Below are 26,867 nucleotides of genomic sequence, written 5' to 3' on the forward strand. Positions count from 1 at the left end.
CAGTCGGCTCCCGCCCGCGCTCCGGCACCTGCTCCTTCGCTGGCTCTCCCGCCCGAGACGCACCTGGGCCGCGCAAGGGCAGGGGGACGTGTCCCCAGAGGCTCCGGTCGCTCGAGGTGGCCCAGCTCGGGCGCTCGCGCCGCTGGGTACTCACCTGGGGCCGCGGAGGCAGGAGAGAGCGGGCCCGCCCGAGGCGGCGAGGTGCAGGGCGCCCGGCGCTGGGACGGCTGCCCCGGCGCCGCCTCCCCAGTGCCCGGCGCGCTGCTCCCTACGGCTCCGTGCGGGACCGAGGGCGGCGGGTCCGAGTCCCGCCCGCCGGCCCGGGCAGTGGCGGAGCGCGGAGCTGGCGGCGCTGCCGCTGTTGTTTTTGAGCCGCGGAGCCCGAAGCTAGAGCGGTTGGGTGGGGGCGAAGGGGTGGGGGCGGGGTGGGGGCGGGGGCCGGGGAGGCCCGAGGGGGGCGGCGGGGCCCGAAGGGGGCTTCGAAGGAGCCGGGTTCGGGCGATCGCGGGCCAGGGGCAGGGGCGGAGGGGAGAGCCAGCAGGAAAGCGGGCTGGGGCGACGGTGAACGCAAAGCTTTTTAATTAGTAATAAAATGCAATAAGACGAAGCAAAACCAGCCAGACCCGCGTCCGAACTGTCGGCGCGTTTGCCCCCATATCCAAGGAAGTCTCGAGGACAAACGCCGCCGCCACTCCATCTTCGGCCCCAGCTGGGGCGGGAGCAGCAGCGCGACGCGACTCAGGGGAAGGGGGGGGCGAATAGTCACCTCGCCTCCGGGGCCACCTGGGTCCTTTTAAAGTGTCCGGGGTGCGGGCCCCGGGCGGGAGCGCCGAGCACGGAATGTTTTCTTAAAGGGCCAGTTCCGAGCTGCGCTGAAAGGGGAGGGGGGAGGGAGGGGGGAGGGAGGGGGAGGGAGGGGGGAGGAAGGGGGAGGGAGGGGAGGGGGGAGAGAGATAAGTGAGGTGAAGACCAGGAAGGCCGAGGAGAGCCCCCCAATCCCGCGCCGAGGAGGCGGCGGCGGCGGCGGCGCGACGATGAGGATGATGAATACATTGCAAAGTTTTTTTGGCCCCGGCGAGGGGTGTCAGATTGAGTGCTCTGTGCGCATGTGCGAAGGTGTCCAAACTGACAATGCTGGGGAGATGAAGATAGTGTGTAGCTGCTTCTGGACTCAAGGAGGAGGAGAGAGATTCCGCGAGCCGACACCATGCGATCCAAGGCGAGGGCGAGGAAGCTAGCCAAAAGTAAGTCTCCCGCGCTCGGCCGCGCCGCGCCGCCGGGCCCGGGCCGCGGGGCCGGGGCGCCCGGGCCAGGGGTGCGCGTCGGGGCGCGGCCGGCGCGCCTCAGGCTCTCGGCCCCCGGATCGGCCGCGCGGCCCGGGGGCTGCTCCGCCTCCCGCGCTCCGGGGCGGCCGGGCTCGGCGCGGAGGCTCGGGGCGCCCGGGCCGCGCGCTCCCCGAAGGCGCCGGCCCCCTCCTCGCCGAACCCCCTCCCCCCCCAGTGTCAAGCGCTCGGGCCCGGGAACCCGAGGCGCGCGGTGGGGGCCGGGGAGGGGGGCGGAGGGGGAGGGCTGGGGGTGGAGGGGAGCGAAAAGCGAAAGTTAGCGAAAAGTTGACGAAAGGGGAGAGCAACTTTTTCCTCCTCGCTCGCTCTCTCCCTCTCTCTCCGAGTGGCTCTCAGTCCTGGTCAAATCATATTCCGGGCTTTTGAAATAGTGGGCGCTAGAGCACCGCCTTTGGCGTCCGCCAGCCGGGCGCAGAGGAGGGAGACCCCGAGCCGGGGAGGGGGCGCAGGAGGGGGCGCGGGCCGGCGCCCACCCGGTTCCTCGGGCGCAAGGGCAGGGGTGGCGACGGCAGGACAGCCACAGCCACTGGGGGAGCAAAATGGAGGCGTTTTCCTGGGCTTGGAACTATGGTCGTGAAGTTTATTCCCAACTGGTGCCCCGCGCGGTGGCGGGCGCTCCTGCGCGACTCCGGCAGCCCGCGCGGCCGCCCCGGCGCCGGTGCTCCCGGCAGGAGAGTTCCCACTGGGCCGCCTTCCTCCCCGCCGCCGCCGCCGACCTCGGCCCCGCTCGGACCCTCCCGCGCCCGTTCGCCTGGCACCGCCCCGAGGCCCGGCGGGGACAGAGCTGCCCCCGGCGAGACTGCCCGGTCCCCGGTCTTACTTTCTCTTTCGCTCCGTCTCGGGCCGAGCCCAGGGCTCCGCGCGCGCAGCCCGCCGCCAGCCCGGTCCTCGCCGCCGGCCTGGTGCGCTCGCCGCCCGCCCCACAGACCGCCGCCGCGCCTGGGGCCATCCGCGCGCCCTCCGCGCCCCGGCCGCAGGCGCCATCCGGTGCCAGGCCCGCGGGCCCGGGGCTGCGGCCCGAGAGGCGGGCAGGTGGGGGCGGCGGCGCCGCGGCCCGGCGAGCGCGGCTCCCGAAGCCCGGCCGCGGCCCGGCTGCAGCGAAGCGGCGAGCGCCGTCCCGAGCGTTCTCGGCTCCTCCAGCTCTCGCCGCCCCTTCCTCCGCGGCCGCCCGCCCACCCGCAGAAGGGGCGCCTGGCCTGCTCCCCTGGGGAATCCCTGCCGGACCACCAGGCCGATCGGTCCGGTCCTCCTGGGCCCGACCCTGCCCGTCCGGGCCTCGCAGCACGCAGGGCCGAGCCCCCAAGCGTGAGCCCGGGGGGCGCGAAACTCGCGGCACTTTTCCGAAGAAGTCCTACCCTCTCGGTTCGGTGCTCGGCAGAGGCTCAGCCGCACCGCCCCCTCCCCCCGAGTCGTAGGCCTCGCGTCGGGCCCGCGGGGGAAAAGCAGCTCCCAGCTTCCGCAGGACGACCCTGGACTCCGCCCGCAGCCGCTCGGGGCCCCTCGTTGAAGCGCCCGTTTCCAGCCGGTCTCCTCTGCCCAGGGCTCGTGGCTTCGGCCTCCCCGGCCTCCCGTGACCTCTGGCCCCTCTTGGTGCGAACAAGGCCCCGCGTTCGGTGGCTTGCGCGCGTGCTATCTGCCCGCCGGCGGGCGCGCGGAGTATGCGTGTTCGTGTGCGTGTCAGGGTCTGTTTGTGCACCGCGGATCTCCTCAGTGGCTCGGCTCCCCGGCGGCAGGCTGCCCGGGTCAGGCTCTCCCGAGGAAGGGCCCGAAGCTGGAGCGAGAAAGTGGAAAGCGGCCGAATTCTCGCCGGGCCTTCGCTGCAAGCGAGAGGCCGGCTCAGGGTGCTCGGCGCGGCCGCGGAAACTTGTGAGCGTCCCACGCCCGCCGGCTGCCCGTCTGGCCCTCAGCTCTCTGTGTACTCCACGCCAGCCAGGTGGGGAAGGTTCCCGGCCCGGCTCTGCCTACGGCCTTAGAATGGGTGCCTGGCAGCGACCTGCAGCCCGGCTCAGAGGTGGGAGAACTGGACCCAAGGGTAGGGCAGAGCACAGGGTTTCTTTTCCTGGGAGTCCTTATTGAGAAAAAGCCGGCGCGGAGCAGGGCTGTCAGGCCCAGACCCAGCTGGAGCCACACTGGAGTGAGCTGTGGGAACCCCTCCTGCCTGTGCTCCACAGCCAGGACAGCTGCCCCCAGCCCTCCCCAAAAAGGTGGCCCAGGCAGGCACGGGACCTCGCTGCCTGCCCGACACAGATCACTGGATCCACTGAGAAATTTCATTTCTTTGGACAATATTTTAAGCAGATGTGGGCGTCCCGAGGGACCTGACTCCATTACCTGAATCCGAGGCAGTGGGCCAGACCCAGTGCCACCAACAGAACCTCTCCCTCCAAGCCACATCCCGGCCAGGGTCAGGGGGCTGGGAGCAGGGAAGAGGTCATGGTTCCGAGGCCAGTGTGCGGGACTGGGTTGTGCCTGCAGCCGTGTGCCAGGCATGGAGGGACAGCCAGGTCGGGGCTCGGGTGTGACCCCCCCATCCAGAGCTTGGGGGGCTGCCCTAGAGGGTGCATCTGGGGCTCTGATTTTGTTTGTGTTTCCCCAGGACCCCACTCCAGGGGGTCTCTCCCGCTGGGTCTGCGTGCTGGCTGAGTTGGTAGCAACTTTGGGGCCCACACTGGGGGCTGTGAGTTGAGCTTGTAAGGTCAGAGGACACTGGGGCACTCAGGCCAGGGCTGCAGGTCAGCTGCTGGGAAGCCCTCCGTCTCAAGCTGGGCCTGGGAAGCCTGAGCGGGGTGAGGACAGGTCGGGGCCAGGGTCCCCTCACACACGGCTAGGCTTTGCTGGCCGGTGGGGAAACGGGGCCATCCCTGCCCACACTTAAAAATGAAATGCCATACAAAAGCTTCGTGTTTCTGCCGCTGTTGGGAGCCAGGTGGGCAGGTAGGGACCCAGTGGGAGGAAGGATGTGGCCCCGAAACCGCATCCAGCCAGGGCCCTCATGGAAGGGCCCGTGAGGCCTGATCCCCGTGGAGGTGACAGACCCCAGAGTCCGAGACACTGCATCTTGCAGGCCCGGGAAGAGTCTCCTCCAGACAGCTGCTGACTGGGGTGTGGGTGAGGGCACTGCCTCTGCTGGATGAAGGCTCCGTGCGCCTCCCTGGAGACTGATGTGTGTGACAGGGTGGGGGGAGCCTGGCTGTAGGCTGAGCTGCCAGCCGGTTCCTTCTCCCCGGCAGAAACAGGCCAGGCTGCAGCTCTGCTGGGCCCAGCCTTCTCCCACCCTCGGGGGTGGGGGAGGGCGGAGGCCTGCCTCTTCCACTCGTCCTCTCCCAGGAGCCGGACAGCAGCCTCCCATCTGGACGCCTGGTAGGGCAGCAGCGCCAGGAAATGTCCAGCGGGAGTCTGGCGGCTTACCCCGCTTCGGGCGAAAACGCGGAGGCTGCGGTGGAGGGGCGGGGTGCGGGGCTGGCGGCCAAGGCCAGGTGCCCTGCGGCGGTGCGCTGATGGCCCGAAGGCTCTGGCTTGCCGGGGGCCCCGCGGGTGTGCCAGGGTGCCGAGGCCCCCCTGGAGGGGAGATCCCTGTTCGTGGAGTGACCTCCCGACGGGCTCCCTGGGGGAAGGGCACCCGCTCTGCCCTGGGGTCCCCAGTCACCCTGCGCCGCTCAGGGCCGCCCCGCTGCTCCCGTTGGCTGCTGTCGTGGTGCAGGTGCGGGCCGGTCCTCCTCCACCCTCCCCGCCCGCGGCCCCCTACGCACCGGGCGTCTCCCTTCTGGGCAGAGCTCAGGGCAGGGGACCCAGTCCCTCGTTTCTGTTGAGAGGCCTGGTGCGGGCGGAGAGGCCGGCCCGGGGGTCCCATCAACCAACCCCTGGGGGAGGCGCGCCAGCTCGCTGGGCCGCCGCCGTGGGCGCGATTAGCCCCCTGTTTTATTCAATTAGGAGGCAATTAGGGATCCTTGGGGGCTGGGCTGGTAATTAAGGTGACCTATAATTAGAGTTTCAACAAAAATTGTCCAGGATTAAAAATCTTGTGAATAATTTCGTTTAAAAATTTCAAATAGCGTTAAATACAATTTATCAGGTTTTGAATCAAACCCGTGTAACAAGTCTTGGACGCTGCAGCTCACGTAGCCGGCGCAGGAGGACTCTAGGAACAGCCTGGGCGCCGTCCCCGCGCGCGGCGGGCAAGAAACTTCTCGAGGTGGAGGGAGCCGGCCCGGCCTAACTGCGGGCGCGGACTCAGGCTGCCCGGGGCTCCAGATGCGCCGGGCCGGGCCGGGGGTCCCCAGGCTGAGCGGATGGTCGCCGCGGCCCGAGGTTCTCTGCGCACAAAGTCGCGGCAACTACGGCGCGGCGCGAGGAGCGCCCGCGTCTACACCGCGCAGCGGGTCGGTGGCGGTGGCCTCGCCGAGCCCCTGGTCTCAGCCCAGACCTCCTCCTCCAGGACCGCAGTCTGGGCCCAGGGGTCCCCGCCTCCCTGGGCTTCCTGGAACGAGGAGGGCGGGCTCCTCAGCCCTCCCGACTGCTGACCCTCGCTCAGACTCCGCGGGCTGCAGGCCGTGTGCGGTTCCAAGTCGCTTCGCGGACCTGGGCCGGGAGAGATGCGGCAGCGGGCCCGGAAGGCTGGGTCTAAGTCGGGCCGGTGCGGGAAAACCGAGGCGGGGGTGGGCGTTCGGCTTCCCAGGAACGAGCCCTGCCTTTCGCCGAACTTGCCGCTGGGGTCCGTGCACTCTGGCACGCACCTGCGGGGAGACCCGAGCGGGCTGCAGCCTGAGCCGCCGCCCATGTTTCCGTGCCGCTGCAGCCTCCGGGCGACGGTCCCGTAAAGGTGTTCACGGTCCGCTTGGGAGGCATGACCCACCCCGTTCACTGACCCTGAGGAGGACAAAGCGTGGCTAGCCGGCGCCACTTTTCTGGGTAAGAAACCCAGGGCACAGAGAGGTCAAATAACCCGACAAGATCACACAGCAAGTTAATGGTGAAACTGAATGTTCTTTGAAGCCCTCCAGGGTTTCTTATTTAGCACCCCGCCCCCCACCAGGGCACTGCAGGCTGCAGTTAATTCCGAGGATTTTATTTTATTTTATTTTATTTAATGTGTCAGGTTTTAAGCATTTTCCCGGGGCCAACGGTCAGCTTGTGACAGGTCTGTTCTTAAAAAGCAAGTAAGACATCCATGTGCTTACAGCCTGTGAATGCAACTGGGTGCCTTGTGCACTCGCCTGCTTCAGACTGGTTTCTTTCTCCGCCCGGGACTGGACTCTTCCACTCTGCTCTCCCCACGCAGGCTGGGCAGAGACCTTGCTAGGGTCTCCAGCCCCTGGCTCTGGGTGTCCTCTCCCAAGGACAGGTGCAGGAGAGCTGGAGTGTTGACCAGGGGTTGGCCTCGTCTGCACCCCACTTACTGCCTTTCCCTTGAGCCAACGCCGGAGGTGTAGGACCTGCTGGCTCCCCCCTCGCGCCCCTACCCCCACCCCCACCGCAAATCTGGAGGGAAATAATCCTCCCCCCTCCCCCCCAGGCAATCGGGGAGAGGAGGAACTGTGGCCGTGGACCTGACCCGCAGGGACGGGGGAGCCGGTGGCTGCAGTTTCAGGTCCAGCCCGGAATCGGCCGCTGTTCCTCAAGTCTGGGCACCTCACAAGCTCCAGCCAGGGCCACGGTGGCCGTTCCAGGCCGGACAGTGCTCCCAGGCTCCCAGGGCAAGGGGGGTGGCCGCTTCTGCTCTGACCACTCTCCTCTCTCCGGCTCTCACCAATCCTCCTCGGTCTGAAGGCGCTCTGGCCAGGCCTGCGGCCTCTCCCTGGACTCCGGGGAACAATGCCCTGGGGCCGCAGATAGGCGTGTGCTGGCCCGAGGTACACATTTGTTTAATAGTTAACATTCTGCGGGGAAAAAAAGGAAGAAAGTCAGATTCTGGTGAAGGCTTTGCTTATTTTATATCCACCATAACTATTTCTGTCCATGAAAATTGGCTTAATTATATCAATGGAATGTTTCTTTTTCAATTCTGTATGCAATTAGTCCATCTTGCCGGCTGCAATTTATTTTAATAAAAAAATAAACCAGTGGTGTGTTCAGTTCCTCGTCCCCTGGGGACAAATGCGATTGGTGTGTTTAATTTCATTAACTACAATGCGGCCTACTGGAAAAATGTATAAAATCAGCTTTCTACAGCTTAAACGCTGGCATTTGAAACAAATCATTATTGCATTAGCTGTCACACTGGTAATTCTAGAATCGAAGGAAAAAAATATATTATGGTTGTTTTTATAACCCTTTGCAAATGCACTGTTAAAATAATTTATAATCATTTTAAAACATGGCTGGGTCCTGGTGAATATTTTATCTCCTCCAAATAAGGCTCCACATTACCCCGTGCACATTTTCCATCTGACGCGTGTGCCATTCTCAACCCCAAACACGCATCTTTCAGGGTGGAGACGGTGGAGCCTATATTTAAACAAATCTGACGAGCGCTGGGTCCCTTTTTCATTCTGACCTGACCCTGCCCTTGAGGTGGAGTGGTTGACGCAGCAAGAGGCTCATCTAAAATTCGCCTCGGGGCAGAGGGGACCCCAAGATGCTGCAGAGCCCTTAGCGTACCCAGCCTTCCCCTCCGGGCCCCCCAGGTGGGAGGAGAGGCCCACAAACAGGCTCTACAGGCATGGGAGCAAAGCCACTCCGTGGACGGTGTTCGCGGGCTCCAACTTGGGGAAGTGCTCTGCTCATCTCCGAAGAGATAACCGGTCACCCCGAACACCCACTTTCTGAACCTGACGTGAGGATTCTGCAGAATGAACTCGGTTAGGAAATTCACCAGACTTGTGCCGCTTCTTAGCAGGTCACCAATTTCCAGGAAGGTGTGTGCCTTTGGTCTGCACCCCATCCAGCATGGGGTGCGTTAGGGGGTGATCCCCAGTGTGTGCGTGTTGGGAGCCGAGTTGCCCACGCGAGCCCTGGCCCAGCCCGAGCTGCTCTGCAGTTATGAGGCCGGTGGTGGAGGACGCTTGCTCCTCCCTCCCGCAGGTACGTGGCTGGAGATGCTTAGGTGCATCTGTGGGGGAGGATGTGGGCACAGTGCAGGGCTCCTCTGACCAGCCGCCTCCTGGTTCTGAGATGCTTTTCGAGGAGACCTGAGTCGTGCTCCAAAGCCTCTGCTTCCCCGGCATGGGGGTGGGGAGGGGCAGGACACACCGGCTCAGCCTGCGTGCCCACTGTCACTGTCCCTGTGCCGGCGCCGTGGGCTTCCTCTGGGGGCCTGTCTCCCTCCCAGCCCCAGGCAATGCCAAGGGGAATTAACAGGAAGGAAAGACCCCAGGCGGCTCGGTTTGAAGCCAGGCACCAGGGCTGCTGTCCCGCTGATGTGGGAGGAGACGGGTTCCCGGGACGCATGCAGGGGTTTCCTAGGAAGGTTCCAGAAACATACTTGGGCACTTCTGGCCACGTTAAGAGCTATCACCCTGCCCTTTAGCCTCCTGACTCCCCTGGATGGATTTAGGGAGATTTGATTTTTGACGTACAATTTATATTCCGTAATGAATTTTGATGTGGGGTGATGGAGAGGCATGGGGGAGACCCCGGCACCTCCTCTTTGGGTCTGAAGCCCCCTCCTGTTTCTCATGGCTGTGGCTGGAGGGCCAGGGCCGGGAGGGCCCAGGCTGGATCTCCCGAGACCCCCGGCTCTGGGGACCAGGCCGAGTCACCGTGACTCCACGAGCCCAGGGCGGTCGTCAGGCGTGAGGTCTGCTTTCTTTTCAGGCTCTGCCGAGTTGAGAAATGAGTGGCTTTGTCCACTTTCCTACTTTAGAAGGAATAACAGAGCTGGACGCTTGGTGCAAATACCGAGGCTCTGCCCTTCGGCCCCGTGAGTGCTGCCCCTGAGGCTGCAGGGGGACCGCACCCCAGAGTCGGCCCTGAGGGACGGGCTCGGCAGGATGGAGTTCTTAGTCCCCGGAGCCCGCACTCCGTCCACTTGACTCTGGGCTGGGCTGTGCCCCCTCCCGACCGCCACGCCTGCCTCGGCTCAGGACCACCAGCCCCCGCCTTTGAAGCCGGTGAAGGGGGGCCGTCCTGGAGGGTGAAAGTGAGTTGTGACTCGGTCAGAGGGGCTGCAGGGTGTGGACGCCTGGGTATCTTGCGCCTTGTGTGCTTCGTCTCTGGCTGCAGGCAGGCATGACCACACAGAAGGTTCTGGAAGGGTCCATGGCATTCGGGGAGGTGATTCTGCCTGGAGGCGAGGGTCCTCGGGCGGGGTGGGGCTGAGTCGGGACACCGCTCTCCAGGCAGACAGACAGTCAGGACCGAGTGTCACTTTTACCTCCCGGGCCTGGTTGGGAAGATGCTTTGTTGGTCCACGGCCACCTGCCTCCGTGGGGGCCGTTCGGGGCCGCAGCAAAGCATCCGCTTTGATACTTCGATTCCGGCCGCCCAGTTCAGCCGGGACATAAAGCACACACGGTCCTTAGCTGGTGATTTTATCTTCCAACCGGGGAGCACAGGTGCTGGGGTGTGTTGGGCCCCTCCCTCCAGCCGCCTTCCCGGCCCCTCAGCCACGCTAAGCCTTTTCCATCCTCACATCTGCCTTCGGGGTTCCAACAGCTGGTGGCATCTGCCGGCTCTTTTCTCGTCAGACGCCTCCCACGTCCTGCAGGCTCAGGTCTTCTATTTGTTTTGGCTGCTCTGTTCCATCCGTCCATTCATCCCTGAACGTTGTCCGTGGGCCTACTGTGTGCCGGGCTCTGAGACGTGCCTGAGGGTCCCGGGCAGCTGCGGGATGCTTGCCCGGGGCGACCCACCTGGAGGACGATGTGGTGATGTCCCCGCGCCCTGGGCAGTGTGATGAGTCTGGGCAGTCACAGGTGCCCACCTGACTCTTGGCCCTCACCGGCCAGCAGGTCCTTGTGTGGGGGCTGGGCTTCTGTGTTCAAACTGTTCGGAAGGGGAGCGAGCCAGCAGGCTGCCCCCAGCTCAGCACATCTGGAGGCCCCAAGCTCTCTCGGGCCTCCCGAGCCCTGGCTCTGTGCTGATGGAGGGGTGGCGGAACTCCCAACCAACTTCTCTAGTTCAAGTTAGAAAGGCCAGAAGGAGAGGGAGGGAGGGAGGGAGGGATGCCAGAGAGGAGGTTTCCTAGCTGTCGTTGCTTCCGTGAGCCCCCCGGCCCTTAAATTCAGTGGCTCACATGAAATTTGTGTAGTGCTTCACCAGTACCAGTGGCAGGCAGGGCACCTCCAGCATTTCAGCACAGGAGGGAAATGCCTGGGTCAAGCAATGACGGATGGGAACTGAACAGGACCGGGAACCTTTCCTGGGACACAGCTTAGTTCCGTATCTGCGTTCAGGTGCTGGCAGTCAACGTTATGCTGAGATATGGATTCATATAACAGTCTCCCATCTAAGCTGCTCTGTCTAGCTGCTTCTCAGAGGGGAAGGGGCGGGCACTTAAAAACGCTCAGACATTTGTATCTGCTCAATGGGCTGTAACAGCCTCTTCAGAGATGCCTGGTCACCTCGTCCTTAAAACGTTGAAACAAAGACTGAAAATCACGCTCACTGGGGGAGCCCGGAGTGCTGACCGCAGGAGAGCCCTGGGGTCCCTCCTCCCTCCCTGGCGCAGATGAGCCGGGGCCCCTGTTGCTCCCTGGCACTGTTTTGCCCTCAGGTGACGCTTCCTTGGGAAGGTTCAGAGTGAGGCCATGTCCCTAGAATTTATATTTTTGCCACGGAGACCGCTTCCGCCCTTGGTTCCGGGAAGGCGAGAGGATGAGGTCCTCACTGTGTTGGAATGAGCGTCACCGGCCTGTGCTGACCCGACAGCCTTTCCCAGCCCCCAGGTTCAGACGTGGCTATGGGGCACCCCTCTCCCCACGCGTCGCCCTGCTGCTGTCAGGGTTAGATCGAGGTGGGGTCCTGCGTACCATTTCTGCGGTGTCAGTGAGGAGAAGAACGCCAGGCTGCCTGAAGGCCCCCGGGGTCCCTTTCGGGAGGGAGCTCGTGACACAGAGAACGTGGACTGCTCGGTAAACATCGAGCTGCTTGCGGCCGCAGCCAACAGCGTGGGGCACGGGCTGTGCCACCTTCCTCTTCGCTGCCACCTGCTCGTCCCGAGATGCCTTCCTGGGAAGCCGGCCTTCTTCGCAAATCACTCTCAGCTCATTCTTGGAAAAGCCAGTGCATTCTTGAACTGCCTGAAAGCCGGGGAGCATTTTGTTGGCCAGAACTGATGCAGCTCGAGGGAGACGCGGCCCCTGACATACACCCTTCATCTGGACAACGTGCCGAGGTGGTCTCTGGGGAGCGTGTGGTCACATCCACGTGTGTGCTGTGCGTGCACACGTATGCGGGCACTCCCGGGCAAGCCTGGGTCTGCTGTCTGAATGAGACGCACCCTCAGGCCGTTCTTTTTTGTCAGCTGTGCTGCACCTCCCTGCCCACTTGTGCTCTGCAAAGACCCCCTCGCTCTCTCTGTCCTCCGACGCCACTTAGCTCCCCGCGGCGTCTGGAACGGGGGCTGCGGCAGCCGGGCCTCCCGGCCCAGAGCCGTTTGAAGCTGGTTGTAGCGAGAGCAGAGACGGGAGAAGTTCAGAGGTGCAGAGAGGCCGACGTGTGAGCACTTTCCTGCAGTTTATAACCCCTGAGCAGAAACAAAGAGGAGAGGGGGCTGTTTAGATCATCCCGGGCCCTCACGCTCACATTAGAAAAATTAGGCCCTCTTGAAAAATTACAGAATTATGCTGCCAGTGTCAGGTTCCGAGATAATGATGTGTCTGTGTGCGAAAATATTAAATTGCAATAACACGCCCGTGAGTACCTCTCTGAATAGGGTATTCAGTTCCCAGCTTGGGCTGAACGTAAAGCTTGTGACTGACAGAATACAAATGGTGTCATAAAACGTGGGGGGGCGGTCACAGCCGGGCTCCGTCTTCCTGATCGGCTTCTCTATCTCGGCCCATCCAGCCATCCTTTCCTTTAACGAACCAGCCCAACGATGTGGCTAATTATTTATTTATCACGTTAGCAGGAGGAAAAGCTATCAGAGACAGATCAATTTTTCCCTGGAAGTGATTTGACGTGACTTTAAAAATAAGCCCCACGACAGGATGCCGGGCGCGCTCCTCCGCCCTCCCAAAGTCCGTGCCGTCCACCGCACCGATGTCGGTTGTGAAAGCATCCACCGGCCGCTCCTCCCGCGGAGCCGAGGCAGCCTTGAACCAGCCCAGTGCCCTTTCCGACCAGGGGGCTTCTCACAGGTTTCCGGCCAGGGGAACCGGGGTCCCTGTCTTCTTCTGTGCGAATGAAATCAGAGCAGCAACAAGTAACCCTGGGCCAACAGGAGCTTTTCACGTTTACCCGGAGCCTGTGGAGATGTGGCATCTCTGACATAAGCCGGCTGAGACGGGGGGCTTGGGTCCCCGACGCTCGGCTCCCCCGCACGTCCGTACTGAGCACGTGCGCGTGCTGGAGAGTGTCCCCGCGGGCGGTGGGGGGTGGGGGGTGGAGTTTCGGCGGCCTCACGTTTGGCTGAGTGTCCTTAGGAACAAAAGGGCTTAAAAAAAAACCAGTGGAAATTAAGATTGCTCAGAAATCTCCGGGCAGATCGCCGGCCCAAGGGGGGCTCTCGTTTCACGGCTGGGAGTCAGACTTGCAAAGCGAAGGGGCCCCCGAGTCTTAACTTTCTCTCCATCGAAGGTGTTAATCTTACCTTCCGAAGGTTAGATAAAGCTGCTCGAGGCTGCCGTTGGTTATCGAATCTCATCTGCTAATGACGGCGGCGGCTCGGAGCAGGCCCATCTCGGCCGAGCCGCTGGTCCCTGCGGCCGGCAGCCTGGATCAGGAACCCAGGTCTCCGTTTACCCGGGGTTTTAGGTTGCCTCCCGACCGTGACAGACTACCCTCATTCAAAGGGGAGGGGGGCTGATGGCCACGGCGAGGGTGAGAAGCCCATTACCGCAGCCCAGGGCCTTTCTCCTCCCCCGGGAGACACCCCCCTTTGACCCACAGACTCGGCGTGGCAGAGTGAGGGGAGGGCCGGGCGTGGAGGAACGCAGCCTTGAGTTTTCTGACAAAGAACCCCTGATTCTTTATCCACCAGACAGAGCATAATACTTGGCCTCACCTGCAGGGCCTGGGGGTGCGGAGATGCCTCGATTCAGCGAGGCCTGAGCTGGGCTTGGCAGGACCTGGGCCTCCTGGGAAACTGTGACCACGATGCTGGTTCCCGTCCCGGGGTGGTGGTCGCCAGCAGTGGGCACGGCTTGGCCGCAGGGTGCGTGGGAAGGGCCGGGGCCGGGATGACTTTCCTCCTTGAAGAAGCCCCCGACACTCGCCGAATCTGTGACGGCAAAACCAAGCTGAATCGCCCCCGCCTTGCCTGGCCCGGAGGCAGAGGCCTTCAGGGCCCTCGGCCAGCAGGCAGAACCGGGCCATGAAGCCAGGGCGCCCCGGGGATGTGGGGAGCCCCCAGCGCGCACCACCAGGGGCCCCATCCCACCAGCTCCCAGCCCGGGGCCCGCAGGGCTGGCTCTTGGTCTTCACTTCCCAGATTCCAACGGGATGCGCAGCTCCATGACCTCAGCTGACCTTGGACCAAACCAGAGGAACTTGGTGGGCCCACCTGCGGGCTGAGCCTTGGCCGCTGGGGTGGAAGTCTGGCCTCGGGGCCCTAGGCTACTGGGGGGAAGGGAAGGTGGGCAGGGGGGTCTCTGGGCGGGGGGCATGATGAAAGGCTGTGGGCCCCTGCAGTCTCCAGGAGCACCTCCAGGCCAGCTGGACCTGTGTCACAGGGACAATGGCCCGTCCTCATCTGGAACCACCCTTGGCCATGGCGGAGACGGAGAAGAGGGTTGCCCGTAAGCAAGTGACCTGGGGAAACCAGGCCCCGGCTTGCTGGAGGGGGAGTGAAGGCTGGGATAACGTCTGCAGGGCGCTTGAGCGTGGTATTATTCTTGCTGTTATTCTCTGCAGGATCCGGGCTGTCATTGTTAGCAGCTACTTTGGGTTTCTGGAATTTTCTTGCACCTGGCAGAAGGCAGATTTGTGTGTGACTGTGTGGGGCTGAGCAGTCTCCCCGGGGGACCTCTGGATGTGGCCTAAAGATGAAAAAGCTCGTCCAGACAATATTGTGATGAGTGCAGAGCAGACGAATGTGAAACACTGGGCAGGTCTCCATGCCGGTCCCTGGGCCCCGGCGGAGGCGTTCAGTCACTGTCACGCGGAGGGCTGGGGGTTGCCTGGGGCGGCTGTGCTCTCCGTGTGACCCGGGCTGGGGGCTCCACCACCGAGTTCCTGGGAGGAGTAGAGCTGGGGGCCGTGGCAAGCTTCCTGCCCTGGGGAGGGGGGCGCATCCCCTCTAGGCATTAGAGCAGACCCTGTCTTTTGGGGTCTCCTGTTTGGTTTAGTTCCAGGGGATTTGTGCTGAGTGACAGGTCCCAAAGCTGAAAGGGGGGAAGAGTTTCTCCTCGCTGGGCCGTTAGTTATCCAGCTGCTGCTCTGAACCCTGAGACTGCGGCTCTGATGCTGTCTAGGGGGACATGCCAAGGACTCGCTCAGAGAACCACGGGATACTGGGGCTTTGCTGTCATCGGTCTGACACGTGAGCTGGCACACACACGCGCGCACACGTGTGTAAGGCACACATGCACATACCTGCACTGGCACGCTCGTATGAGGCAGCACACTTGCCTCGTGCACGCACATGGCACACACATGCAACACAGGTGCATGTGTACGCACACGCGAGCACACACATTTACACATGCCCACGGGTACATGCACCCTGTGCACGCACACACACGTGCAGGCACACCCGCCCAAGTCACACAGTGCACAAGCGCGTGCACACACACGCATGTGCACACACATGCACAGAGGTCTCCAGGCACACAGACGTGACTGCACGAGCCAGGCTCTGCTTTCAAGGCTTGGACGATGTAGGAGGCTGATGCGTCGACATCAGAGAGGAGTGTGTTCTAGGCAGGTGAAGGGGACCCTCACTCAGGGGGCTGTCACTGGGCCTCCGTGGTCCCACAGTCCTGTAGACGGAGTGAGAGGAGAGGGAGGCTGGGACAGTGAGTCCGCGTGCTGGTCGTGGGCTCCCGGCAAGAGAGAGGGTCTCGGCATCTGCCGGGCCAGGGGACGGCCTTTCCCTCCTCCCCACAGGCCCTGGGGTGTTGGGGGCCCTACCCTCTGGGGCGGGACAAGCAGTGGCCTCCAGGAGCCCAGCCAGGATGGGCTGGATCTGGTGTCACGCAGACCCAGGAGCAGGGGCACAGGGTCCCCTCTGGCCCTTTCAAAGGGACATTCGATCTGAACCCTGGGGCCCAGTAAGGAGATTCCTGCGAACCCCTCGCTGATGGAGTCAAAAGCACTCAGCGGCTGGAGAAAGCACTTTGCAACGTCGGGCTCTGGCATGAGGCCCTTTGTGGGATTATCTGCCCCCCCTGGGAGGCATGGAATGCTGGGGGCAACGGGCCACGGCAATATAGAGCTCGCGCAGGCCGCCGATAAAGCGGACTGCTTTCTGTGGCCGTTCTGTCGCCGAAATTTGAGGTGCGGCCCCAGAGTGGAGGCCGCTGGCCCAGGACATTTGAGCCAGGGAGGCTCCGTCCGCTCTACCCTCGCCCTGGAGAATTTGAGTCCAGACCGCGTCTGTTGGGTCCCGTACCCGGGGCTCCTGCCCGCTTCAAAAAACAAAGTCTGGAGAGACCGGGCAGCATCTTACTTTCCAGACAGGGCTTTTCGCGGCCTCCCTCGGGGGGAGTCACCGTGCGGGGCCCAGTGGACGCAGCTGTTGTGGGGAGGGCAGACGGGGCGGCTCTCGGGCCGGGAGCTCTTGGGTGCCCGTTGTGAGCTGCAGTCAGGAAGCCTGCGGGCTCCTGGGTGGAAGCACCAGGTGGACCCGCACACCTGCTGCAAGGGCTGGCTGGGCTGTGGGCTGCTTGGGACTTCTTTCCGCCAAACCTCCAGGCCCCCTTTCCTGCCCCGTCTCTCCCCAGATGGTTCCCGTCTCTGTCAGTGGACGTGGGCACATCCAGCTGCTCCGGGCTGGTGCCCAAGACCTACTCCTGACCCTAGAACGCAAGTCCAGGTGGACCCCGGGCACATCCCACACCCGTGCAGGTGGCATCGTCGTCTGGAAGACACACCGGCATCTCGGCGGGATGCTGGGTTTAGGACCCCAGGGTGTTTAAAGCCGCAGCGGTGGGGGTCTCTGCCTCACTGGGTGGGAATCATTCCACAGCCCAGGGATGAACTTGGTCTGCTACAGGGCAGAGCCTGGGAGGACCAGAGATGTGGGAGGTTCAACTCGCTGAATGTGACTCCAAACAGCTCCGGGATGGGTGCAGGAAGGAGGGACCGACCGGGGCAGGAGCTGGACGGCTTCCTTCCTGACTCTCCCTCTGGGTGGGGCGTCAGGGCTCACCATCTGGCTGTTAGGGGGCAGGTGGCGTAGGCTTGGGGCTCACACAGACCCCTCCCGAATCCCGCACCCGCTTCCCGCAAGCTGAGACCCGAGCCACGCAGCCTCTCTGAGCTCAGTGCTCCCTCTGGGACACAGGTGACCCGTAACTTCTGGGCCTGTGGTTGAATCAAGAACCAGCCTGCCTGTCCCTCCTGGAAGTCAGCATCCTGCCCCTGGGCTCACTTGCCTCCTGGCAGGGGCCACAGCAGCGTCCACGGCAGGTCTTCTCAGGGTGCCTGTGGGAGGCCTCGGTCGGGATCCGTCCCGGGCCCGTGGGGCCCCAGGTGGGCACAGACCCTGAGGATTGGCGCTCCGGACGCGTGGCTTGACTGACGTGTGGGCTCTTGCGTCCTTGGGGCTCTGAGGCTTTCGGCACCTGACCACAGACCCGCTGGTCTGGGCACGGAGCCGGCACCTTCCTCTAGCCTGATTCAGGGTGGCCTTAGAAGTGTCCACAGGCACCGCTGAAGGTCATGGTGGCCTGGGGTGGCTGGGCCGCCATCTACCCCGAGCGCCTTGTGCACGCACCTCAGCTCCCCTCTTTTCAGGGAGAAGGCAGACGGGGAAACTGAGGCCTGCTCAGGGAACACTCGTGCATACGGGGGTCTTTATATAGGGCACTTGCCCAGCGAGGTCCACGTCAGGGTCTCACCGCCAGAACGGCCGGTCTGGACTCCGGGGTCACTGCTTCTGACCCCCCAGGCTCAGCATCCCTTCAGCCTGGAGTTGATGCTGCAGCTGAAGTTCACCCCGTGCCCCCGTCCGGTGCGGCAGGGCCTGGCCCTCTGGCTCAGGAAGGCTCCCCCAGGGCCCAGGCTGCCCCACGAGACGTCTCCCCACACCCCCGGCCCTGCACACCCTCAGAACAGACAGCTCGAGCCCCAGTCGTTGGCCTGGCTCCCACCCACCATCCCGCTGCCTGACCTCCTCCCCAGGCTGCATTTTCGTCTGGACGTGCTGGTCTGTGTGGAAGCAGGGGGCCCGAGAGAGAGCCGCGGGGGCTGATCCGGCTGCGCTGCGGGTTGGAACCCATGAGCGCTGGGCCCCAGAGCCTGGGCAGAGCAGACCCTCCCATCCGGGGCCGGACCCCAGGCCCAGCCACCTCCGTCCTCTCCTGAGACCTTTCGGGTGGAGGTTTCACCGAATTGTCCCACTGTCGAGGCTTCCTCTTGGAGCAAATGAAGGGTTCTTTGCGTAATGTCGGTGCTTGCCTTATTTATTTATGTATTTTTATGAGTTTGCTGTTAATTAGGCAAAAGATCTACAGAATGTGCTTGCGCCCGGAGATTTCTGCGAAAAACGAGAACCCTCCTGAAATTTCCAGTCGTGAAGCAATTAAGTGATGGAATTCCGCAATCTAAACATGATATTCTCCTCTAACAAAAGTGTTGGTGCGGGGGGGTGGGGGGGGGGCGGGCGCGGTGGGGGGAGAAAGAAGGAAAGAGGAAGCCGAGGTCTGAGCAATGGCAACTCGCAGACCAGCACCACGTGTTTGCAGTTGGGACTGGACTCCGCTCAGTGGCCGGGGTTGGGGGGGACCTGCACACAGCCCGCCCCCTCCTTGGAAGCGCCTGCTCCTTTGGAGGTGAAGGGTAAGGTGAGGTTTGCTTCTTAAAGGGGGTCGCCTGCGTCAGCCGACCCACCCATACGAGTGGGGGGCTGGAGGGCCGCCGTCTTCTGGCGACAGAAGCTGGATGGGGAGGGGGCTTCCCACCTGGGCAGCCAGTCTGCGGCAGAAAGAGACCCCATGTCAGGGCCTGAGAAGCCATGGTGCCGGGAATGCCCCCCGGGCTCCACCCTCTGGGTCACTGTGCCACTCACATGGCCCGGGGGTCCCAGTGGGGAACCGCCGTCCACATCGGGGTCAGGTCAAGGGTCCTTCCTGGCACTTGGCAGGCAACTCAACCCCAAATGAGGAAATTCACATTTCTTGGGTTTGTGGGAGGGAGTTTTTAGATCACAGGAGGAGATTGAAACCAACTTTGATTTTTTTTGTTTTGTAAACGAATTCTTAGCTAGGGATGCCCCATGTGCCCTCAGATGTTACAAATCCGACCTTTCCAGACCATCCATCCAGCAGTCGCATTATTGTTGGAATCCCCTTTTCTCAAAAAACGTCTCTCGGTCGTGCAAACCGTTGCCTGTGGTTTTCATCATTACTTTTTTTTTTTTTTAAACAACCTTGAGATGCCTTTGGACGAGCCATTGGTTGTTGACAAATCAATTTTCCAGGGAGGGAGGCACGTTTCTGTCGGTGGCACGGGGGTCCGGCCTCTCGCTTGCGGTTGAGCAAAGATTAGACTGAATTTCTCCGTGAGCTGCGTTTCCTCCGTCCCCCTGTGACTTCCCTGCTCTTTGGCCTTCATGCTACATTCCTTTTCCTCCCCTCATTTCGCTTTGTAATGTTGTTTCTCTCACCTTCTAAAGCCAGCCGGCAGCGCGGCGGGGATTTATGAGGTCGAAACTTCTAACAGGACCGTCTATTTTATACGTTCTCTCTGCCACTCCAGCCGTGACCTCAGCTGCTGCTGTCCGTGCAGTGTGTACACGTCGGTTCTGTTTGGTTGAGAAAACCCCTCTTGGAAGAGATGGGAGGCCGGGCTCTGGGGTCTCTGTTGCATTAAATCAGGGAACTGGGGGCCAGAGTCACTGAGGATGATCCAGAAACCAACGGCAGCATCCCCTAGTCAGCCTTTTCCCCGTGTGGGTTCTCATGTGTTTGAATAAACTTACAGCTGCTTCTTGGTTGAGGTGGGAGTGAGTGGGGGCATGGAAAGCATTTACGGAAGATCCCCACCCCCCGTGCCCACCCTCTCCCCCTGCCCACTCCTGGGGATGACCCTTCCTTTGGGTGAGAATGGACAGGGGAGTTTTTCCTGGAAGAAATGAGGCCAGCAGTGCCTGAATGCCAGCTCCCAAGGCCTGGGCAGCTTTCTGTGCTGCCCACTGAGCGGCCCCTGCCTTTTCCCATAGCTCTGGGATGGTTTTCTAGTTCCGAACCCCAGTCCCTCTCCAGAAGGACTAAGAGACCCTCTCCCCACGTGCGCCGGGAAGATGCAGGTGTTTCTAGGGCTGCGCAGCACTTGGTCACTTGTCACCTCACCCGTCCTCTCCCTGGCAGGGGCCACAGCCTTGGGGAATTTCACAGGCGTGGCCCTGCCACAGACAGACAGAGGTGACCTGTGCCGGCACCGCCCCTGCCAGAAGATGTGCACGGACCCCGTAGCTCTTTGTATCCCTGCTGCCTGCACCGTGGTACCCGGCCGAGATCGCAGCCGAGCATCACCCTCTGAAACGTGTGGGCCCTGGGCCTCCTCTCCTATGCAGCCTGGTGTCCCTGTGCACCAAAGCCGCCTCCGCCTGGGCCTGCATCCTCCACAGAGTGGGCTGGAGCGGAGCCTGTCCACCCACCTGGAGCTAGAGGGGGTCTGCCGACTTCACTGATGGGGCGGGAGGCCCTCTGAGCACAGCAGCTGCCTGTGTTCCTGTACAGGAGAGATGAAATGTCCCCAGGCCAGAAAACGCGTGCCGGTCAATCAGCCCTTTTTAGACAACAGTTTCCTTATGGAGGCAGAAGTGCCCGCCAGGCGCAGGCCAGACCCTCTCCTGTGCGTTTGGGCAAATTCCCCTCTTTTATCACCTCTTCTCTAGGCCCAGCCTAATCCCGGTGTTTGTCCTGAGGCCCCAGTCCACTCCCTATGGGCGTTTCTTTGATTTAGTGAGAATAGGAACACGCTCGTGTTGGCTTTCCCGCACCTGCCGGTCGCCCGGAGAGCACCGGAGGGACTGTGACCGGGGCTCAAAGTCCCTTCATTTGTCCACCTGTCCATCCACTCATTTCCTCAGTGACAGTGACGGGGGTCCCTCTGCTTCCCCCAATGTCTAGGAAGCTCTCTCCTGGCTGTCCACATGCTCACAGCCTAACTGGGCCGGTGGGATAAAAGTACCCACCAAGTTACAGCCCGGGGGTCAGGAAGGTAAGGGCTGCCCCTGGGCGTGGCAGACAGTTAGGGACCCCGGCTTTGTCCTAGACGGGCCCGGGTTCAAATCTAGCTCCTCCGCCCCTCGGTGACCCTCCAGGCACGGCCCGTCCCCCTGCCGCCAGGAGAGGTGGATGAGTCGCTGGCATCCCGGAAGCAGCCCAGAGACATCGCTGTCCTGGAGGGGACACGGGGCGGCCCCTGTAACGGTGGAAAAGCCTCAGGAATCAAGTGGCCGTTTTGGCCAAAGAAGCCGGGCCGCCCCTTGTGCCCCCGCCAGGCACGTGTCCGCTCGAGAGGTGGGCCAGGGGCGCACCCTGAGGGGCTGGGCTAGTCACGCCCCCGGGCATGGCCTGGGGGCTCCCCGCTCCCTCTGATGCCAACGGCAACCTCTCATTGGAACCCCCAATCCTCCCCACCTTTGGCCTCTAGCTGAGGCACCCCGACCTCAAATCGAAAGTGTCTCTCCTTGTAGCTGCGTTCCCCGGAGACTAAGCAGGGCGCCTGATCCCCGTTTCCCGAAGCAGCAGAGCCATCCCTGCTTGGGGGCAGGGGGACACGTTGTGAACGAGACCCTTGGGCTGAAAGCGGAGCCTTCGTGCCCAGCTCCCCAGGCTCCCAGGGTTGGGGGAGCCCATCTCCGCTCCCGACCCCTGTGTGGGGTCTGCGGGGAGCCTGGAGGTGGACAGGGCAGCTTCCCCGGGTTCCTCCCCGAAACCCCAGCTCTGAGGCTCCCAGACATGGGGCTCTCAGGACAGGCAAGACCACGACGGCAGCGGCAGTGTCTTCTTGTCCACAGACGCCCAGCAGAGCTAGAGGGAGGCCTGGTCGTGGCCTCTTGAGAAGTCTTGCTCCTCCACCAAAGGCTGCCCCGAAGTCGGGGCTCCGGTCAGGAAGGGGCTCTTAGCTCTGAGGGCCCAGACCTGCTGGTCACGTGACACTCACTGCGGTGGACAGGGGCGGCGAGGGGGGAGTGGCGATGGCCTGGACGTGGCTGTGCTGGACTTCCCACAGGGCACGGCACCACGAGGCCAGTTCTTGCTTCTCCCAAAGCTCCCCTTCCTGGTTTCCTCCAGTTTCAGAAATGCTCAGATCCACGTGGGAGTCGATAAGAAAGGCTGGGGCCATGGCCACACCTCCTCCCATGCTTTCCGGTGAGAGCCTGCCCGCGCTCCCCTGTCTCCAGGAGACTGGCAAGGGGCTGCAGGACATGGCCACCCACAGACAGGTGGCCCAGGAGGGCACCTGGGCTGACTTCTGCGGATCCCCCCGAGCTGGTACCAATCCTGGGGGCCTTCAGGCTCCTGCCCTGCTGTCCCCCGTCCCCGCCGTGGACGCACAGGCTGCAGGTGCGGTCCCTCCTGCAGACACACGGGAAGGTGTCATCCCTGCTGTAGACACACACGGCAGGCACTCTGGGCAGGGCCGCCTGCTTTCAGTGGTCACAGGTTTATCGAGTGGCCGCCACCTGCCACTGCTGTGTGAGCCGTGGAGTCAGGGCTGAGAACAGGGCAGGAGAGGAAGGGCCGGTCCTCGGGGACCTATCTCCCAGGTGAGCACACTGACGAGTGGTCACATGTGAGAACTGCCGAGAAACTCAGGGTGATGAGGAGCTGGGCAGGGAGAGCTGCTTTGGGCGGGGGGCCTGGGAAGGCCTCCTGGGGAGGAGATGTGACCCCGACATAATGGATAAGACTGAGCCAGTGGCCGACAAGCCCTGACATACGGGTCCCCCTGTGGGGTGCACGTGCAGGCGCTCCCCCCGGCCCAGAGGCCACGCTGACAGTCCAGACCTCCATCCTGTGGCTCTGGACCTGGGCCCAGACCCTTAAGGGGACAGGAGAGGTGGCCCGGTGGAGACGGTGTGGTGCGAGGTCCCAGAGTGGACCCCGAGGCAGAGGGCGCTGTGTGCCGCCAGCCACCTTTCCCACCGCACATCCTAAGCCTTCCTGCCGCACCCTGCGGGCCCCCAAGCTGGCCGCCAGCACCCAGGGCACGACGCGTCCGGGGAGAGGGCTTTGCGGGCCTGGCCAAGGGGCGGTCTGCGAGCTCCGCTCGGAGTTCCCTTTTCGCTTCCAGGGTAAAATGTGCCGTTTAGTTTTAGGGATCCTGGTGGGTGCCCACCACCTGTGGTCCGCGAGTGGGAAATGGAAACCCAGTTGGGACGGCTGGGCCTCCCACCGGGGCTTCTGCAGAAGGTTCTAGATGAGTCCCGAGTTGGATGCCGCCTGGCGTGGAGCCCTCCTCCCTCTGGCCGGGCAGCCCCTGCCTGGGCACTGTGCTGTGAGGTGGGGGGCTGATATATTTCGGGGTCCCCAGGCTGCCCCCCGGGCTGGGAATGTGGGCAGGGTGGGGCCAGTCTCCACTTATCTCAGGGGGGCCGTGATGTCTCAGGGCAGAACCTTTAAAACCCAGGGAAGATGGTGAAGGCTGCTGCCGTAGCCTTCTCAGCACCTTTGAAGTGGGCGATCGGAATGACGCCGCGGGCGGCTGGGAGTTCGGGCCCAGCGGGCTTTCCGGGTTCTATGGAGGAATTTTCCTGCCTCCGGAGATGACAGCTCAGCTCTGTGATGGCCCAGAACCAGCAGGGAGCCCCGGCTGACAGGCTTGCCCGTGACTCCCCTGGTCACTGCTCCTCCTGACCTGGCTGGGGCGGGGGCGTTCTCACCGCCCACAGTCCTGTCCAGGGCCCAGGCGAGCCTGGGGTCAGAGGCAGACAGCGTTAGATGCCCGCTGAATCTCGGGGCAAATGTCAGCCCCTGCCTGGACCATAGCAGAGCAACGGGCCATGCAGACGGGCCCCGACGTACAGGGCGGGACGGGGGTGCTCCGGGCTGGGGTGGGGTGGCAGGCCTGGGCACGCCCAGCCTGGCTAAGCAGGTGGGTCAAGGAGGGAGTTCTTGGTAAATTTCCCCGCGCGCTGAGAAGTTTTGAAAGTCACCGCAGGATGTGGACCTGTGTGGTTCGGTGGTCAGGCTGCTGTGTTCCAGGAAGCTCCAGACAGAAGCTGTGGCTCTGGCCAGGGGCCGTGGTCTGGGGAAAAGCAGTGGCCACAGCCAGTGTGGTCTGTGGTTGCCGGTGACCCAGAAACCAGCGTCTGAGTGCTCAGGGCAGGAGGAACTCACAGTGCCAGGGCCCGGGGCTCGTGGGTGGGGTGAGCGCTGGGGCACTGAGGGCACCTGGAACAGCGTGGGGGGGGGGCCCACGCACACCTGAGGTTCCCAGCCTGCCTTGCTGCTTCCCCTTGGCTTCTCAGCATCTAGGGCAGCTGTGGAATTTTCAGAATGGACTGACTCAAAAATAAATCCATGTTAAGTAAACAGTGGGTTCTCCAACCTCCCGTCTCAGGATCCGAATCCGTGATCAGAGGGAGGCTTGGGGACCCGAGGGCGGCTGCTTCTCAGCCCCTGACAGGTGCGGTGCCCGGCCTCGACCCTGCAGAGGGCAGCCGTCACCCGCGCCGGGCCCCGGCGAGCCGCGCTGGGGGGGGGCTCCCGTGCTGGGTGGCTCACTCGTGGGTGTGGTTTACTGGCCAACACTGGCATCCCCGGGCTCGGCGGACGGAGGATGCGGCGCCTTCTGGACACACCCGGCTCATCCCGCCTGCCCCTTCGCTCCCGCTCAAGTGGGCAGGGACCCCGTGGAAACCTCCCGGCCGGTGCCGTCCTTGTGGGGACTCCAGGCCATACGCCTCCCACCCCCGCTGTGAGAATCCCGTGGGCCAGGAAGGGGGCAGGGACAGCGTCTGCAGGGCCCGTGGGCCAGGAAGGGGGCACCACCGAGGTACGGAACCCCCGCTGTCTTGCATCAGCCTGGGGAATTTTCCGAGCTGGGTGAGACAAAGCCAGGCCCCGAGCAGGACTGGGGGCTGGGGTCTCTGCCTTTCCAGGCCCCTCCCACGTCCCCACATTGCCGTGCACAGATGGCCAGGCCCCGCTCTGCTGCCCCTCCGGCCCGGGGAAGTGCTGACCCCAGGGGGCCCCACGGTCACCCTTACTAGGCACCGGCCGGGGTGCTGGGAGCCGTGCTGGCGGGCGGTCAGGGGTCTCCCGCCGTCCCGTCCACCCGCTTGTGGTGAGAAGGCAACAGCCCTCTCATCCGCGGCCCAGGAGCCCTGTGGTGGGTCAGCGTGGTCTGAACACACCGTGGTGCCCACCCAGAAGGGGCCTGGGCTCACCCTCTGGGGTTCACAAGAGAAAGCAGAGTGACTGGGAAGCGGGTGTATTCTCAGTAGTTTGGGGTGTGGCGAAGCGTGTGACTAGGCCTCAGCCGGGCTGGGCTCGGAGGCCCCCTCCCTCCCAGGGCCCTCCTGAGCCAAGCGGCACGTGTGCCCGTGAGAGCAGCCCCGCCGCCCTGGGGAAGCGGGACGGGGAGAGGAGAAGGAAGACCCCAGAGTCTGGGGAACGTTGTGGTTAGTTCAGGAACGTGAACAGAGGCCGTGAGGCTGGGCAGTGGGCCGCGGGAAGGGAAGCTGGTTCTGGGCCCGCCCAGGGCCTCCCTGGACACAGCTCCCACCTCGGTGAGAGGACGGGGCTTGCCCGGTTGGCCACTGTGGCCCCGGCTGCAGCTGCCGGTCCGGGTTCCAGCTCAGCGGGTGCATTTGGGACGAAGCCCGGGCTGGACCTTCTTGTCCAGACAGCCCTCGGGGACCCTGTACCCATTCCAGGTGGGGCTGGCCCTGCAGGTGCCGGGGGAAGCAGGGGCTGGGTGGGGAGGGGCCTTGTAGGAGTGGACTCTCCACTTGGGGTGCCCAGGGGGCGCACCATCTGCTCAGGGGCTGCCCTGGGGTGCCTGGCTGGGGGCTCCTCACACTGTCCCCTGCTCCATGGTCCATGGTTTAAGTAGAAGATCCTTTGGTCTCGGCAGAGAGAGCTTGACGGCAGGCACGAGGTGTCAGGATGGAACCCGGCTCAGCCACCCTCCCTCCCCGCTTTTGCTTTACAAATGCCCGGTGACCTCTGTCCCTGGGCCACCTCCCTGTGAAGCGCCCCGGACCTGCCCTCCCATCCCGCCTGGGCAAGGGTGGCCTGCGGCCCGTCCACATCGGGTGTGTGGTGGACCCGGCCCTACCACGCCCTGGACCGGGCGCCCCGCGTCGCCCACTGGAGGGGAAGGGCCCCTCGCTGCCGCCTCCCCCTCTACCCCAGCCAAGTCGGACCATCAGTTGGGAAGGAATGAGGTCACTGGAGGAGGAGGGGGTGCCGGGGACGTGTGCTTAGAAAGGGGAGGGTCCGCTTTTAGAACCCACACCTCGGTGGGGGCGAGAGCCCCTCACCGGCCCGCACTTCCCCTCTGGTCCGGCCTCTTCCTCTTTCCCGGCCCCGTGCACCTTCCCAGCCTCCCTCAGTCCCATCCCTGCCTTCACACTGTCAGCGCCGTCCTGGGGCCCTGAAGAGGAAGGGGGCCCGGGCTTGGGGCTGGCAAGCCTCGGAAGCTTCCGGAGCAGGCAGCTGGGCCTTGGAGCTGGGGCGGATGGTGAGTAGGCAGAGAGGTGGGTGCCCTGCAGGGCGCTGGGCTTCCTCGGTTTCCCTTGGAGTGGCCAGGAGGGCGAGCCCAGTTGCCCCCACCGTGAGCCCTCTGCCCTGCAGCCCACTGAGGTGGACCAGCGGGGCCATTTGCTGGTCACTTGGTGCCGCGTTTTAGAAGGGTGCCGCGCCAGTCCCCGCCTGCGCCCTCCTCCCGCCGCCGCCTCTTCACTCCGTCCCTCAGGTTTTCCCTGGGAGAGACGCGTCTGCCTGAGGGCATTCGAGGTGTGTGTCCTTGGGGACCGTGAGGCCAGGGCTGGGGTCAACGATGCCGCAGCCCATTTCTGCCCGTGAGGAGAGAGCAATTCAGAGCAGCCGCCTGCATTGCCAAGGTCATGAGAAAGGTCAAGGGCAGGGCATCAGGGTCGCTGGATGAGCCGAAGGACAGGGTGTGGCTTGGCTGGAAGAGCTCAGGATTTTGATGGTCCTTCATTGGCCGAGAGACCTCGGGCAACTTCCTGACCTGAGTCCATTTCCTCATCTACAGGACCGCGGTGAGGATGCCCCCTGGGCGGGGCAGCTGGGAGCAGCTAGGCTCAACTGGGCTCTAGTGCACCATCCCCCACAG

General features: G+C 63.4%; 1 protein-coding gene across 3 annotated transcripts in view; it reads left to right on the top strand.

The window, feature by feature from the left end:
* Nucleotides 1-1,080: 1,080 nt before the first annotated feature.
* The window catches only part of PRDM16 (PR/SET domain 16), a 318,585-nt gene continuing 292,798 nt past the window's right edge, over nucleotides 1,081-26,867 (top strand). For all 3 annotated transcript variants that reach the window (XM_079946332.1, XM_079946334.1, XM_079946333.1), the window contains exon 1: nucleotides 1,081-1,244. In XM_079946332.1, the coding sequence (XP_079802458.1) occupies nucleotides 1,208-1,244 (37 nt within the window). In that variant the 5' untranslated portion in view covers nucleotides 1,081-1,207. The remainder of the gene's footprint in view (nucleotides 1,245-26,867) is intronic.

The sequence above is a fragment of the Stenella coeruleoalba genome (genome assembly GCF_951394435.1).
Source record: "Stenella coeruleoalba genome assembly, chromosome: 1".
NCBI lineage: Eukaryota > Metazoa > Chordata > Mammalia > Artiodactyla > Delphinidae > Stenella > Stenella coeruleoalba.